The sequence below is a fragment of the Haliaeetus leucocephalus genome, unplaced genomic scaffold (genome assembly GCF_000737465.1).
Source record: "Haliaeetus leucocephalus isolate CR32 unplaced genomic scaffold, Haliaeetus_leucocephalus-4.0 Scaffold0, whole genome shotgun sequence".
NCBI classification, from domain to species: Eukaryota; Metazoa; Chordata; class Aves; order Accipitriformes; family Accipitridae; genus Haliaeetus; species Haliaeetus leucocephalus.
Window position 1 is genome coordinate 23,154,499 of NW_010972436.1, and position 16,819 is coordinate 23,171,317.

The 16,819-nt window shown below is 48.3% G+C and overlaps 1 protein-coding gene across 1 annotated transcript; it reads left to right on the forward strand.

Moving 5' to 3' along the window:
* Positions 1-3,030: 3,030 nt before the first annotated feature.
* Positions 3,031-12,094, forward strand: CRYGN (crystallin, gamma N). Its single transcript, XM_010586169.1, has 4 exons — positions 3,031-3,051; positions 4,074-4,322; positions 6,137-6,282; positions 11,959-12,094. The coding sequence occupies exons 1-4, from the start codon at positions 3,031-3,033 to the stop codon at positions 12,092-12,094; spliced, it is 552 nt and encodes a 183-aa protein (XP_010584471.1).
* Positions 12,095-16,819: the final 4,725 nt, after the last annotated feature.

Sequence of the window (16,819 nt, forward strand, 5' to 3'; positions counted from 1 at the left end):
CCCTTTCAGAGGATGCGGTGTGAATCCTTGGCTGTTGCTCACGTAATTATTACTTGTGTGGGGTTGTACTGGCCATAGTAGGTACCTCTGAGCAGAATGCTAATCCTGCTCAGCCTCTGCTAAGAAATATTCCTGTTAGCATTAGCGAGGTCACTCCCAAAGATTGACCTCCAGGCATCACGCCCTGCTCTCTTGAAATCTCTGTGTCACAGAAGGAGCAAGTTTGACGTCTTCCTACCGTAACTTGGGTCATTCGGCGGCAGCGTCCTTCTGCCAGCACCACCTAATGCTGCAGATTATTGCTGGGCGTATTGCTGGGCTGGACATGTGTGATGGCCAGTGTCTGCTGAGCTGCACGGAAAAATCACCACCATAAAGTAACAGCCCATGGAAAGAGGTGGTGGCATCTCACGGCTGCGTTTTGAAAACCACCCAGCCTGGGCTTATTTATGCCAATGTAGCTTTGCTCGCAATCCCTTGGTGTGTCATGGCAATAGCTTTGTAAGAGGACAAGAGCTGTGTCCAGATCCTGTGTGTAGGTGCGATGCGGGGAGGAGAGCGGGGTGGTGGCCAGGAGCCACCACTTTTATCCATGCAGGTTGTTTTTGTCCTGGGTGGTTGAGTTCTGGTTTCTAGCATGGCTGGGTCTATCTCTGTGACTAGTGTTGGCACCGACAGCATCCTGTGGCATCGAGTCCTTCCAGCCCCTGTTTTGTTGGAGACATAACTGCAGGGTTACAAATGGACTTGAAACCAGCCTTGGCCATCTTGCATGGTTGAGGTGTTCTGTTTTCTCACCCCCCTGGTTCTGACCTGGAGTCGGAGCAAATTGTCTCTGACCGCCGCACTCCTCGGCCTCGCGGCAGCAAAGGCAGGCAGGGATAGCACAGCCCGGAGCCGTCCCTGCTGACGTCAAGCCCGATTTCACTCCCTCGAAACCAAGACATGCAAAAAATATCTCAAGACTTTGGGGTTTTGTCTGTTAAAGCCGAACGCTCGAACTTGTAAATTCATGTTTCCAATGCTTCATCCTTTAAACAGCCACAGCCAAGGAAGGCTGCCCACGACCCTGTTAGTGTGGGGCACCATGATGGGATGTGATCCTGCACCTGGGCATGAGCAGGAGGCGAGGTCTGCCCCAGCATCGCGTGCCTGAAAGGCTGCTAGTGGCCACAGGCTTCTCAGGCTGCTGTTTTCTCTTCTATTGGCAGCCTTTCCATCCTTTGCAAGGAATTAAAGGGGTTTGTCCAGGAATTATGATTTGCCATTCTTCAATATTCTTTTTTCCTCACTGTTTTCCTTTTTTCTAGAGATGGGTCTTTTGTTGTTTCATATCTTTCATGTGGTTTCTCAAAGAAATGAGAATAAAGTTGTCACACCCTCTTTCTATCTCTCCTAAAATAGCTTTTGAACCTGTTGGACAACTTCTAACAAATCTAACAGCCAGGCACAAGTCTCAAATACATCAAGTTCCTGCACATTTAATTAAAGCTTGCACCTTAGGAGGAACAGGAAAATCCCATCATGAGACAGAGCCGGAGGAAACCAGGCTTTTGCGGTTCTGTAAAAACCTCCTCCTGCGGTAGTGTTTGCTTTACTGGGTACTTTAGGGCCAGTTTGTCATGGATGCTGTGGGTCTTCCTCTCCAGGCACTGAACAGCTCATGGCCAACGCAAAGAGCACGTGGGCTGTTATGACACCAATGGATGGGAGAGTTGGGTCCCAACGCCAATGACGGGGCCACCTCGTCACCCTGGTGCTCCCAGCCGTGACTCAGAAGAGGGACACATCTCCTCCTTCCCTCCCAGGGCACTAAGTACAAGGCCATGGGGAAGGGCTGGTTTTGGGGATGCCACTAATGCCCCCTGCCCTGGCTGCCGCTCTTCCAAGTGGGACTTTCTATGCGCTGTTACTTTTCTCACACCATCTGGTGACTAATTTAGCACCTAGAAAATAACACCAGCATTTCAATGAGGGTTTGGGTAAGGTTTTTTTTTTTTAATTCAGTGAGGCGTTTATTCATTATTTCCCGTCTTCCATCAGAACATATAAACGCAAACAACATTTCTGTGATGCCAGGGCAGGTTTACCTGCATCAGCTGAAGGATGCATTTCTTCTCCAAACACAACATGCCACCTCCCTCCTCCTTCCAGCGCATCCCAGTCAACGCGACGTCTTCCACCTCAGCCTACGTGTGCGTGCACACGCGCTTATTAACTTTTATATCTTAATTGAAAGGGCGGCATACGTTTAAGCCTTAATAATGACATCCTTTCTTCCCAAACGGTCTTTAATCTTGAAACGAAGTGGTGAACCAAGGCAGCAGAGCGGGGTTGCTGAGCGAGGCTGCTGGCACGTGCGCAGACGGGAGCAACCTGCCAAGAAATGAGTTTTTAGGGTTTGGATTTGAAGCGTGTGCCTGATGGTCTGGAGAGCGGAGTGGCGGTGGCAGGGGGAGGTGACAGGGGCCCCATGGGTGATGAACAGGAGGATTTGATGAGTAGGAGCTGGGTGTGAAGTCTCTTCCAGAGCTATTAAATAGCATAAAAGGCAAATCTCCTTTTAACACGGTACCCTGGTATGTCTCTGCGTGTTGGTCCATGGGCCAGCCCCTTTATCTCTTCCTAGCCTGGCTCATTACTATAAAATGATGGGGTTTATGGGTTGGGGGTTTCCCTTGCTATTTGCCCTGAGAATAAGACTGTTAAAGTCTCTGGATGCTCTTATATGGAATATGAAGCAGCTTTTACTTGGGCTGGTATTTGAGGTGCCAGATTCTGAAGCCGTAATTGCAGCTATATGGGAAATATTATGTTACGGTCAACAGTATGGCTTAAAAAAATCCCTCTAATCCTGACTTATACCTGTGTCTTGGTGCTTCAGTGCTGAAAGATCAAAACATTCATAAAAACGACTCGTTGGTGGCTTTGAGACCGATCTTTGTGCTTCAGAGGGGATTAGGTCCTTGGCTTTTGAAGATGCTGTTTAAAGAGGTTTGAAGGTTGAATGAGGAACCATTGCTTTGACGGATGGAGTGCAATGTATTATTGGTGAGGAGTCTTCCAAGAATGCTTGCTTTTGGCTGCCGCACTGCAATAGGTGAGAAGCTAGGAAAAAACAATAAAAAGAAGCAAACCCAATACAGAGAAAATACATGCCATGCTTAGAGATGCTGCTGTTTCCATATTTACTTCTTGTCTGCTCTAAAAAAAGAGGATTAAAAAGGAGAGAAAAAAGGGAAAAGGGGGGGGGGGGGGGAAGAATTTCTTCAAAAAGGAGCAGTCAATGTGCACCGCTAATCGACCAAAGCCCTGCCAAGCAAATCTTTTGTCAGATCGTCTGCCCAAAATCAAAACCCCGGACTCAGCAGGCCCCGTTACTGGTGGTTCTGCCTACGAAGCAGGAAAGCGTAAAGCCCCCCATTCCCACTGCTTTGTTAAAAAGCCCTCACGACACCAGCCCCAACTCCCCCCTCCCGCTGGCTGCTATATAGCGGGGTGTCCAACGTTTCTGTCCATCGCAGTTTTGGTTTGGCTCCTGCTTTTGGTCTTGGATAGCAGCCAGCAGAAAATGTCTCAATACTCAGGAAAAGTAAGTAATGACCCAACCGCTTCCCTTTCAGCCTGGGACCGGAGAGCCTGAGCATCCTCCGGGTTGAAGGAGTAAGTTAGGATAATATTGCGGAGGATGCGATGTGAGTGGTGATACCGGGAGCAAATTTGGTAGTAGGGACGGGGAGGGTGCGGCAGAAGGAGCTGCGTTTTGGGAGCTGAGTTTCCTGTTTAAACATTCCTGCTGGAAATATGTGTGAGCAAGCACGAGGCGGCGAGAAGTGTCGTAAATGCGGGATGCGCCGCGTTCCCAGAAAAACAAATACGGTTCTTAGGAAAAAATGCCAGTGATGCCGTGCTCCTCTTGCTGGAAAGCAGCTAAAAAAAAAACAAAACAAAAAACAAAACAAACCCAAACCATCCTAAAACGATGCATCTGCAAGAGATTCCCATCTGCTCAAAATGGGGCTCTGGCTGTGCCCCTGCTCCTCACTGCCAGCCTGTTCTCCTCCCTCCCCCAGATCACTTTCTATGAAGGCAAATGCTTCACGGGCAGAAAGCTGGAGGTCTGCGGCAGCTGCGGCAGCTTCCAGGACCGAGGTTTCCTCAACCGGGTCAACTCCATCTGTGTCCAGAGCGGGGCTTGGGTCTGCTTCGATCACCCCGATTTCCGAGGGCAGCAGTACATCCTGGAGCACGGCGAGTACCCCGATTTCTATCGCTGGAACGGCCGCAGTGACCACCTGGGCTCCTGCCGGCCCGTCGGGATGGTGAGTGGATGCCGCTCGCATTTCGCTCTCCCGGCTGGAGCATCGGTGGGACGGAGCTGCCGTTGGGCTTTATTTTCCCTGAAACTTGTGAAAAAGCGTAATAAAAATCTGCGCTCTTTAGAAATAATACATCCTGTTGAGAAGGAAATAGTCTCCGAGGGAAGGTTTGTCCCCCCTTGGAGCGGTCTGCACAAGCCGCAAAGCCGAGTCGCGGTTTCCCGTGCCTTCCGGGACACGTTGCTTTCCTTCCGTGGCATGACATGCAGCGGCTTTAACGGGATGAGATTTTTCCCGTGGTTTTTCAGATGAGGTGGCAAGGTCCTGCCGGCGTTATGTGCTTTTTTTTACTGTGAGTTGCTATGAAATACAGGGGAATTAAGAAGGGGGTTCGTTGCCCAAGGCAAGTTTGAGCCACAGCAGCCGTGGCTCCCCACGATCCCGGAGGGGGAGCGTGCAGCCCAAGGGCTTTCCGAACCAGACCTATGGGGCAGCTGGGCTGCTCCTGGCAAATTTTAGCTGAATTCTCTGCTGTTGCAAACCCCCTCCAGTAATCCTAAACTAAAACCGATTTTTTCCCCATACTAGATAGCCCTTCCCTTATGAAGCTTTTAAAAGCACCACCCAGAGGAAGGTTTAATTGGAAAGATTAAAAAGTAGCAAAATAAAATGAATCTGGGTTAGGTCTTTCCATTTGCCTCTTCTATCACTGATGACCCCTGGGGCAATGATGAACCCACTTGGAGCTGGTGGGGTTTCTCGCTGGCCCCAAAGCTGCTTTTTTGGTACAGCGGTGCGTTTGTTTCAGGTTTGTAACATCCTCCCCAAAGCATCTCTGCGGTCTGTACAGGGAGGGATGCTCTGCCCTGGGTCCTGGAGCCCGGCCAGTATGAGGACGTGCTCCTTCTTCCCTGGCCCGTGATTTTCCCTGTGAGATGCCAGCGAGTGTTTTAAGGCATTTCTGCAGCGCAGATTCCAGGAGGAATGTTTGCTCAGGCACGGTATCTGTTCAGCTGCTGCCGGCGGCCGCGTGCTGTGGGGTTTGGCATAGCAGCCCAGCCTTCTTGTGCGTTGACGTTGTTTATTTGAAAAATGCATTTAAGTATTCTTTGAATTCTGCTTAAAAATATCCTTTCAGCTTGTTTGGTCCAAAATATCTATGCTGCAGGCTGCAGAAATCTCCCCAGGGGATTTTATATCATGTCACCCTCAAGTCCTCATGCAGCACTGATGATGCTAGGAAGTTTTCTTTTCTTTTCCTTTTTTTAATTTTCCCTAAAGAAAGGCACAACATGTCCCATCAGGAATAGCAGCTACATGTGAACTGGAGGCAATGTAAATTAGTTTAGGGGAATAGTCTAACATCTTTGTACATTCTGGATATATACCTTTTCTTGCTATATAAGTGCATGGAGGGCCAGGGCTGTAGCTGATGCTGTATTTGGGATGGAGGGTTTGTGGGCCGCTGGGGAGGATCTTCAGATGGGCAGGGGGCTACGTGTACCTGAGCACAACGCATCCCCTAAGCAATGTGTTAGCATGTGGATGGCAGCTGTAGGAAGGTGCAGCTGGGTGCGGAGAGGAGGGTTTTCTGGCTGCTTTTCTGGTTGGCGTGGTGTGCTGGGAGGTGGCACGAGTTTGTGCGTGCTCTGTGCATGCCAGCACTGGTGTGTTGGACTGCTTTTCACATTCCCCTTCCAACACTTCCATCTTCCATCTTCCTTTTTGTCTTATAAAAGCCGGGGAAATAATTTGCTGCTTTTTTTTTTTTTTTTTTTTTTTTTTTTTTTGGTTGATTCGAATCCCTTTGTCCCCAGCACGGCGAGCATTACAGGATTGAAATATTTGAGGGGAGCCATTTTAGCGGTCCCAGCCTGGAGCTGACGGAAGATTGCTCCTTCCTGCAGGGACAAGGCTGGGACAAGACCTGCATCAACGCCCTCAAAGTGTACGGGGACGGCGCGTAAGTAACCGCGTGTGTCCCAGCATGCAGCCGCTGCGGTGCTCCCTGCCCTGTGCCCTTTGTGCCCAGCACCGCAGGGGAGCGAGGAGGCTGCAGGGACTCCCCCCATCATGGAAAAGCCCGTCGATGCTGGGGGGACGTGGAGAAAGCCTGAAGATCTGAATTCAGCCTATGGTTTAAAGGTGAACTTTGGTGCCTGCCCATTGAGAGCTGCTTCAAGGGGGCATGAATTTTGGAGGGTGGCTGCTAAGCACAAGCTACAAGAGCTCTGAGACACCTTTTTAAGGTGTATGAAACAAGAAGCCTAAGACCACCTTTTCTTTCTTTCTTTTTTTTAAATGTTTCTGTCCATGTTTCCAATCACTTTTTTAAAATCCACGCAGAGTATTTTGGGGAGGGTGGTTGGATGGCTCCAGGTGATGCAGGTCAGGGCTTTTGCTTTGCAAGTGGCTTCTCCAAGGCTTGCTGCAATACCAGAAACCTCCTCCTTGGACAGCAAAAATGAGGCAGCGGCGTCTCGCCTTAAAATTAAATCCTGCCTCTGAAAGACAGGGGCAACTGTGATGGTGATGCGCAGCCACCCCAATGGGGGTTTTTGGTCACCCTCGGTGTCCCGTGAACCCGCTTTGCAGACATGTTACTGATGCTCAGCCCCATCCTCCTGCCCCTGCAGATGCTCTTAAAAGCCTTGGCAGGATGGCAGCTTTGCCTTTTTCTTGCTGTCGGGTGCCAATTTGCATTTTCTCAATGGTGTCGGTCCTTCTTATGTTTTTTCTCTTGTTGTGAAATGGGTTGTTATCTGGCCGTCTCCCCTTTCCTCTGTCCGACAATTGTATTTTCACTGCAAGTGCGCTGGGAGCAGGGGAATGCCATAAAATCCTCCCAGAGCCAGGCAGAGGGTGGCTGGAGCAAGACACGGGGCAGAGGGGAGCCCCTGCAGAGGAGGGAGCACAGAAACGCTCTTCTCCACCTGTCCTGGACTGGATATTGCGCATCTCGCCTGTACCCAGTGTGGGACGTTGGACCCTCTCTGTCCAACAGCAATTGTTTCCCAGAATAGGAAAAAGGTTGTTGCCATCCAAGCCTGTGACATCTTGACAGCGAGTGTCCTGCAGGACCCTTTCTGATTCAACCAAGACCTCCCCTCTTCCAAAAAAACAGGCTTATGATCAGGCAGTAGCTGTTCATTAAAACTAAGGAGCAGAGCTACCAGCTCCCGATGAGAAGAAATGGCTGGAGCCCACCAGAGACTCTGTTAGTGCCGAGCATTTGAAGCAAAAGGCATTTGACTATCAATGCTATAAAGCCAAGAGAGAGCCTGTGAGTGCTCTGGCAAGAGCTTTAGGGCCAATTATTTACCACATGTGTCCCTGTAGCAGAGCCTGGAGCTTGAGAAATTGGGAAGCTGCCCAGAAACTTTCAAGCACTTAAATTTTTCAGATTGATTTTCCCCCTCCCCTGTAAAATACGTAAGGGGCACAAAACTTGCTTTCCCTCGCAAGGGAGCCTAGACTGTTTATGTTAACATTACATGACTTCTCAAAGGCTTCGAGTAGTGATAAAAAAAATAGAAAAAAATAAAATGCTGAGTGGAGCGTGGTGAGGAAACTTGCGGAGTTTTGTAGCATTACATTCAGACCCTGGGAACATGGTTGTTACAAGCACATCAAAGGGTCTGTAAGAGGCCATTAAAAGGCAGGATGGAGCAGAGGGACCTGCTGGCTCCGGACTGCAGGAGGAGAGAGGGAAGGAGGAGATAGGGCAGCGGAGAGGTGAGACCAGGGAGGAGAAAGGGACACTACAGCACTGCTTTTCTCCTTCAGATAGACCATATAAGCCCAGATGACCCCAGAGGTGCTGCAGGTGTAGCTAGTGCTGGGCTCAGCCCGGCAAAACCCTCCCAGGACCCATCCCAGGACCATTTGGGGAGCAGAGGAGAGGGGATCACCGGAGACGAGGGGAGTTTCAGCCACAGGCTGTCTCCAGCACATCCCCAGCCTGAAAGCGGGTCTGGTTTACCCTGTGCATGCTGAAAGCAGGTGTAAAGCAGGGTCCTCCTGAGCTCCCTGCCCGCCAAATTCTCGCTTTGTGATTTTCCCCCTTAATTCCCGCAACGCGACATCCGTTGGATGCAAAAATATTTGCTTCCCCTTCAAAATCCACGGATGGTGTCACGTGCTGTTAAAAAGCTGTTGCCTGCACTTGTGGGGATGGCCGTGCCTGCGGGAAGTGATGATGGATCAGCTGGAAACACGAGAATGGAGAGAAACATCTGCTTTTGGCATGGTGAGTGGTGGGACTGAGGGTGTCCAGCACCTTCCCCGCTGCCCTTTTGGGGCTGGCGACTGCTACCCCACACAGCCAGGAAGGGTGATGGTAAAGCTGTTAAAACCATGCTGGCAATGAGATTGCTATTTCGGAGCAGTTTCGAGATGTTACCGCCTCCTCGGAAGCTGTTGCGGTTTGCGTGGCGAGCAGCTTTGCCCGTCCCACGGGCAGAGCCAGCTCCAGTATCACATATGGTATCATCTGGTTTTAGATGAAGATGTGCGCTTCTTGTCCTCCCTTGTGCCTCAGCAACTCCACAGAGGATTGGTTAGAAAATACAACTTTAAAAAGCTGAATTTGTTTTACAGTCCAGGAGAGAATACGCCAAAAAGGGCTTTTCTATGCTACAGTGACATAACTTGAAGGAACCAGACCAACCATTTATTCTGCTGAAGCATTTACAAGCATTTGGTAGATGTTCTGCAGTCAGGCTGTGAAATATCAACCAGAACAGGTACCCAAACATCGCTGCTCAATAAACCTTACATCTTTCTCAGCAGAGGCAATAGCTGCTCACGGCACTGCTCATGTCCTACGTGGAGAATAAGTGACCTCGAGCCCTACGGAAAGCATCCCACTTGGTTCAGGCTGAAGCTGCAGTGCTCCCCTGCTAGTTTTTCAGCACAAGCAGCCAGTTTTGGCTTATAAGGCTTGAGCTGGTTCCATGCGAGTTTTATTCTCATGTCCTTTGGGTTTATGTGCTAATGAAACACAGCACTGAGATGTTTGAGGGCTGCATGCTATGTGCCTGGATCAGCTCTCCCATGCTGGGCTTGAGGACAGGATCATCTTTTTTTTGTTTTCTGGGCTCCTGACTGACTTGATTTCCTCTCTCACTGATGGTCTCAGAGAACGTAAATTTTAGGCAATAAAGGAACAGCTAAGTAAGCCATACAAGTCTTCACTCATCACCTTGCACTGCCAATACACTTCACTCCCATCTTTCTGCTATTCCTTTTATTCCTCTTTTTTGCAGCCTTCCCCTAAGCAGAGGGACAAGCTGGTGGGTTCTTATCACCACACCAGGTCATGCAGTCTGCTTCCATCTACCCCAAGGCCTGTCCCATTCCCTCAATGCGACTGCGCAGACACGTCAACCGTGTGTCTGGAGAGAAACGCAGAACTCTTGGGAAAGGCAGTGACTATGAGGGGCTGCTCTACCCCCTGCACTGCCCCCAGGGTCCACCAGCTGTTGAAAGATGCCCTAGAGCAGAGCAGAGCTGAAAGATCCACCATGACCTGGTAGGCCAGCAATGCCCTGTGAATATCCCTGTCCTACCACCATGCAGTATTTTCAATAACGTTAGGTATTCTTAGCAGGAGGGAGTGATTGGAAGGTGCTGAAAATAGGACTGGGAGCTCTCCTCAGGAGTGCTTGAGGGAGGGGTGGTGAGCTGATGGAGAAAGAGGCCCATGATTGTCCAAAAATATGGAGAGGTGCATATAAGCTGAAGGAATGGGGTAGAAAAGGAAGCAAGCCATGCATGTCATATGAACAAGGCTGGGGTGTGTATCTAGAGGAAGAGGATAATTTTATAAATTGTTCTTAATTAAGCTGAAGAGCTGAGCACGCTCTCCAACACTGCGCATCAGGTTATGTGATGGTGGGGGACGGGACATGGCTTCAGAGCAATCTGCTGTTACACTCATATGAGCAGTGGGCAGCCTTCTCCACGTGCTGCAAAGTGAGCTTCAGAGGAAAAGTCTGAGGATGACTTTGTAATTCTGGTTCAGATATACACTGGCTGCAAAAAGCGCTAAAGAATGGAACTTGTTTGTAGGAAACGCTCGGGATCCGAATGCCTTGGCTGAGCACACTGCAGCGATGCTGCAGAAAAGGGTTGTGCAAGCGCGGGCAGCAGGGTGGAGGGGGGCACCAGGCAGGCACGTGCTCAACGTGCCAGCCGTATCGGTGCACAGGCAGGTGGGAGAAGGGACCCACCACAGTCCCACCTGATGTCCTCTCAGGAACACAAAATAAACCCAAATATGTCAAGGAGTCTGTAAGGTGGCTCGTCTAAATACCCTAACCTTTTGCCTTTTTTTGTTTTTTTTTAAGTAATGCCCGTGGGTGGCTGGTTTTATAAACAGCTTTTTTTTCCTAGGCCTCCAGCTTTTTGCTCTGGGTCAGACTGATCTGAGTTCACCAGCTGTTGTCTGACCCCAGAGGCCCAGCAGTCTTTGACCCATCCAGTACTTAAAAGAGTTTCTCCCTGGAAATCCCACATACAGTAGGTCTCAACCCCAATGTCACAGCTGAATTCCTGCCAAGAGACAGACCACAGAAACCAAATGGAGGATTGCATTTGTGCTCTGCTGTCGTTGCTGAGCCCATAGATGTGACAAGCAGCAGAGATCCATATAAAATCCTTAAAAACATTGGGAAGAGACAAACAAGGCAGAGATGAGCAGTTCAGCAATGATGGGGTGACTAAAACTCACTAAAACTATCAGACCAATGGCAAAACCTGGTTAAAAAGCATGGAGGATTTAAATAGAGGAAAGAGGTGACACTTGTGGCCACGTTAAGATCATGGCACAGTGTGTATCAAAGGGGTAAAGGGAGAGAAGAGCAGTGAAATTTGTCCCTCTTGACCATCAGAATTGCTCCTGACTTGAAGACCTTCAAATGGAGAAAGGTGTAGCCAAGCTAGGTGAAGAAGTCAGGCATGCCAAAGTCACCAAGGTTGTTGAGTGTTGTATCTATTTGACTGTATTCCAAGGGAAAGTTGTAGTTAATGCTGGACATACAGATGAAGTGAAGATAACTGAGCCAAGTCCTGCTCTCTGTTGGAAAGCATCAAATAGAGGCCACTGAGAATTACTAGCAAAGAGAGAAATTATTAGATGTGATTCCCATCATAGCTAATGAGTCAGTTCAAAGAGGTAAAACATCCTTCAAGCATTGCACGTTTCTCCTTACAGTCCAAAATGGGTTTATCCAGGTGCTGAGGGGACTCATGTCCTTTAGCACTATCAAATGCTATTAAATTGTTTCTGTTGCACATGGTAAAGCTCAGAGAGATCCATTCCTACAGCAATGTGAAGTGGGCTGCACCTGGTCCCAGGCTTCATCGCTGGTGTAACCCAAAACAACTTCTTCTAAAGGCAAGGTCCATTCTGGCTGTGGATAATTGCCAGGCTATGCTGGAAATGGGGGGAAGCACCAGCAGTTGATTCCACCAGGGGCATTTTTGTGCACAGGATGGGACCAGGACTGCAGAGGGACCATCAGGCCCCAGTATTTTGCAGAACTGCAGTGCCTAAATGCATCTATTCAATGTGGGCGTAAGGCCACCTTGCATGACCACGCTGTTGGGACCTAAGTAACCCTCCCTTTCTGCCCAGGTGGGTGCTGTATGAGGAGCCCAACTACCGAGGCCGTATGTACGTGGTGGAGCGGGGCGAGTTCAGCAGCTTCAATGCGTGGCAGGCACGCAGTGCGAGCGTCCAGTCCATCAGAAGAGTCATCAACTACTTCTAGCTGAGCTTTCATCCTACTAGCAATAGCCTGCTGAGACCGGGCATCACCCTCCTTCCCACTCGCTGACCTGTAGAATAAATTGTTAAATACCAGCTTTCGGCTCTCAGTACTTTTTTTCCATCACTTGCATGAGTTCAAGAGGGAATGGACTTGTAACATTTCTAAGCTTGATTTACATGCCATGAATATGCTTTTTTTATTCTGCAGTGATTTATAAGGAGGACATGGGGGTGATGGGCCAGAACTGGTGGTGACAAGCAGATCCAGGAACTCGCTCCCCAGCATGGCTGTGGTCTGACCCATGTTCACCCTGCCCTGTCCAGGGCCACCAAGCGATGAACCCAGCTGACTCCTGATGCCTGGAGGGTGTCACACTGCTGCACGCGCGTGTTGCGAGCGCAGGCGCACAGCCGTCAGATGATCTGCTCGTGCCACACGATGACACACGTGAGGATCGTGTCAGGATCTGACCGACTTGTGGCATCTGTCTGAGTGCGACCTGCTGGTCCTGATGCAAAGGTGATGGTAGAAATCATTTGTCCTGAGTTACTTTGACCTTCGATCAGCACACATTAAAAATGTATGTTTAAAAAAATTCCCTGAAGGCACAAAACCTAAGCAATCTTCTTTTTGCTCCCTGATTCATAAGCCCTTCAGCTGACAATGACATTTTGAGGGGGTGGCAGCAAAGATAACAGCCACAGCACTGTCACTTTCCGCACAACCCTCTTCCCATCCTTCTGCCCCTTCGGTGCTTCCAGCCCATCCCAGTTGTTTCGGTGCCCCTGAACCCCATTTGGTGCTTGGCAGCCAGGATGGGAACAGCCTTGCCCATTCAGCTACAGACCATCCACGACAGCCTGGCTGCTTTCCCTTGCATTCAGCACCCAAAAGTCAGGTAGCTTCCTTTCTGTAAAATCATAAGCTGTGTTCAGTATTAGCTAAGAGTGTTTCTGGCTATTTCAGAAAGGGGTAATTTTATTCTTTTCACTCCTTTATTCTATTAGCTGTTAAGACTTGGCTGTCTGATGGATCCTGACAGGCATGGGCATGGTGCTGGCAGAGCTGCAAAGCTCTGTGTTAATCCAGTGGGAAGGCTGCTGATTTAACCACTGTCCCCAGCCCTTCGAAGGGACGTGAGCGAGGCTGACAGGTCCCCAGCACACTGGAGCACGAGGTGCAGGTGCCTTCAGGGCTGCTCGGCTTTGCAGGTCCTCAGTGGGATCCTGCCCTTCGCAGAGCTGTCGGGAAGAGCAGGGGTCCGTGCTCTGTGCCCGGGCAGGGGGCTGGTTGGTCCTGTACTGCACCCCGCTCTGACGCTGGATCTGGCTGCCATTCGATCAGTTCATACTCCTCTGCCTTGTTGTTCATCTTTCCAGTTAGAGCTTCTTGGCTCCCTGTGGCTCTCTTCCAGTAATAGGACTGGGGCAATTGGTAACAACTGGGCCTGTGTGAGAGGGACACGTGCTGCTGCCATGATGAAGTGGTGCCGTTGGTAGAGATGCGTCGACTGAGATTTGCCCCAGATGCACATACGCCGTATATGTGTTATGGAGGGGGGGTATGGAGATACAAAAAAAAAAAAATTTACTTTGTGAATTTAACAATAGATCGGGTGACATTTGCCTTAGCAGTGATACAAGCAATTATGTCCTCTTGTAGACAGCCTACAGTCTGGATGTCATCCTCTACCCAAATCATTGCAGAAGCACTATAGTTACACCATACCAGCTCTGCCCTGCAGTGGTTGTGTCCTAGGTGGCTTGTGGTGACACATGGTCCATTGGAGCGTAAAAATATTTAAGCATCTTTAATGGATAGCAAGGTATTTCTGTGTCAGAGAAAAAGGCAGGGAAATGATTCATTCATTGAGTGGGATGCACAAATGTACAACTCGTGCATCAACTCTTGCGTATTTCATTTTCTTTTAATTAAATGCAGCTTACGAAAGATTTTAGGAGTCCTTCCAGGATTAGTGTTGCTCTTGCTTCATGAAGGCTCTAATCGGCTCCTGAGCTCAATGCACTCTATTAAAAGTAAATATTCAGTCATATGCATTGCTCTCTGTTGTGACCTTCTGGCGATTAATCTGTTAAAAACCCCAAATGTGGTCCCAAAGAAAGACAGGCATTGAATTGTGACTAGCTTTAAAGAAGGCTTTTCATTCATTTGAAGCATGTTCAATGTCACAGTGCAGCATGAAGGATAAAGAAACAAAGGCTTTAAAATATACACTAACTGGAATCCCAGATGCTGCAAGTAGTTGGAGGACAAAAGAAAAGAAAATAACGAGCAACCATCCACGCACATTCCCCTGAGAACAACATAAGCCCAGAAATCCCCACACCTGGGTTTCTTGACACTTGGTGCACACAGCCAAGGGGGGTGACTGTCCCACTAATGTTGGGGTCAGACCTGCGATATCGTAGATATTCTGTTGTATGGCTTCCAGTGTTTGGTGGTTCAACCTCCCTCCGTGCAGACCAGCCCTTAGAGGGACCCACTGACATCCCTCCCCGTCCTTAATGGGATACGTGGGACTGTGCACGTACGCACAGATGTACAGGCTGACTCCAACATGCAGCTACTGTGTGCAAGCCCACTTCATCTATAGGCTTCAAACTCATCGTTTGTTTATATGTTCTAGTAGCTTAGTATTTGTTATTTAAATTGTGGAAGTACTTAGGAGCACCAGTCCTGGACTGAACCCTGCTGCATGCTAGGAGTTAAAAGCACAAAAAAGGCAGTCTAGTTAATCCGTGCTGTTGCGTGGAACCCTGTTTGTAACAAGCTCACGTTTAGCGACCTATAGCACATTTTACGCATGTCTGTAATATGCCTACAGACTAAATATTCATCATTTATTAACATCTGATATCCCATTTGTGAACACACTCTCAATGCAAAGAGCTAGTCTCATGTGAACACTATTTAGAAAAATCCTCTGTATGCAGAATCTAATACCACTAAAAACTGGCAGTGGGGAATTTAATTCCATCTATTTTTTCTTGATTTGAAACCTAAGTAGGGTGGCCATGGGCCTGATCCAAACACTGATGCTGCAGGAACATGCATTGCGTTGGCAGTGGGGGGATGTGGCTCTCGTTCTCTTCCTTTTCCCTCCCCCTCCTTGCTAAATCTGCACTTGTTTAAAGGACAGAATGTACAGATCCCATATGTTTGCTAGTGGTTAGGGTTGTTTTTTTTTTAAAAAAAGATTATTGACATTGCTCTAATATGAAATGGTAGGATTTGTGAGTTTATAGCATATAAACTATAAATGACAAAAATGCCAGCTTGATGTGAAGTGGATGTGAGATTGTGCAGCAGAGATTTGAGCTGTACGTCATTAAACTGTATGGCTGAATGAGTTCTGCTACGTGCACTGAGGAGGCAGGCAATGGATTAAGTAAATTGGAAACTATTCTACAAAATGCTAGAGATAAAACAAAGATTCAAAAATGAGCAAAAGGTACAAGTTATTAATTACGAGAGAGAGAACTAAATGAAATCAGCTCCATCTGGAAAACCAGGAAAGCCCTAATAATCAGCATTACTGGGCTTGGCCAGGCTGCTGCAGTGTAATATTCAGAATAACTTTGAATTACATCTGGCCCCAAAGCAAATAGCTCCTGCCAGAATGCCTGCATACACGAATGTCCTTTCTCTGTAGCTGAATAATGTGGGAATTTGATGGAACATCTCTTTCAGATGAATCCTTAGAAGATAGCTGAGCCACTGCAGTACCTTTGCATTGCTATATTACTCAGTACATGTATATACAGCAAAAGTAAGGAGGAAACTGCCTCCTGATCCACTGTTGGCATGTTTGATGTTGTCATAGCTCAAATGAATCTCTACTAACTGCTTACACAAGCGAATGGGCTGCAGAGCCACCTCCCTTCCCTGGGGATTTCAAGAGACATTATCCTGCTATTGAGGCTGCCCAACGCTCACACCTTCCTGTGCTTTCTTCTCTCCTTCTCCAGAGACACCTCTCTGGACCTCATAAAAATGAATTCACTCCTCGGTGTCTGCTCGAGCCATTTTATTAGTTCTTTAGCAGAAAGTCTTGCTCAACAGTGACCTCTTTGAATGCAGAAAGGAAACGAACGGCTTCAAAGGACATCTCCGACCTCTGGCACCAGGAGGAGAGCCATGGTCGCTGCTAAAGCCTACGCAATGACAGGGTGAAAACACAGAGGGGACACATCTTAGTACTCTGGAAACATTGACAGATATCCTGGCTCCCATGCTTCTCCTGGTTTGGTTTTAACTTTCTTTTCCCTGTTGTATTGAAGTCAAGGGAAAATTAACTTGGGTGAAAACAGGTTTGGCTTTGAAATTTTTACCATCTGTGGGCTCAAACTCTTGTCCAGGAGTAAATCTGATACAGCTAACAAGTCGCTGAATCAGATGATATCTGCCTGATGTGATCAGCACCTTCAGCATTGAAAACGGTGATTTGTTTTGGTTTTTAATTTTAAAACATCTGGTTTATTGGAGAGGTTAAATTCAGTTAAATCAACCTCCAGTGGTTGGGACTCATATAGCTTGGTGTCCTCTTGTTCCAAGAGTAACCATTCAATCAGCAGATGAGGTGCAATAGCATCTCATACAACTTGAGCTGTTCCCATATTTATTGGTGGCTATGAAGGAAACTAAAGACATGGGAGAAAGTGGAAAAGGACAGAAGTAAAATGTGTATTAATTTTCCATGGAGCA

Bases quoted from the DNA above. Each gene is read 5' to 3' on its own strand.
- CRYGN (XM_010586169.1), top strand. From the start codon at position 3,031: ATGGAGTGCAATGTATTATTG. The intron at 4,323-6,136 runs GTGAGTGGATGC...CTTTGTCCCCAG, and splicing joins CCTGCCGGCCCGTCGGGATG to CACGGCGAGCATTACAGGAT. The intron at 6,283-11,958 runs GTAAGTAACCGC...CTTTCTGCCCAG, and splicing joins AAAGTGTACGGGGACGGCGC to GTGGGTGCTGTATGAGGAGC.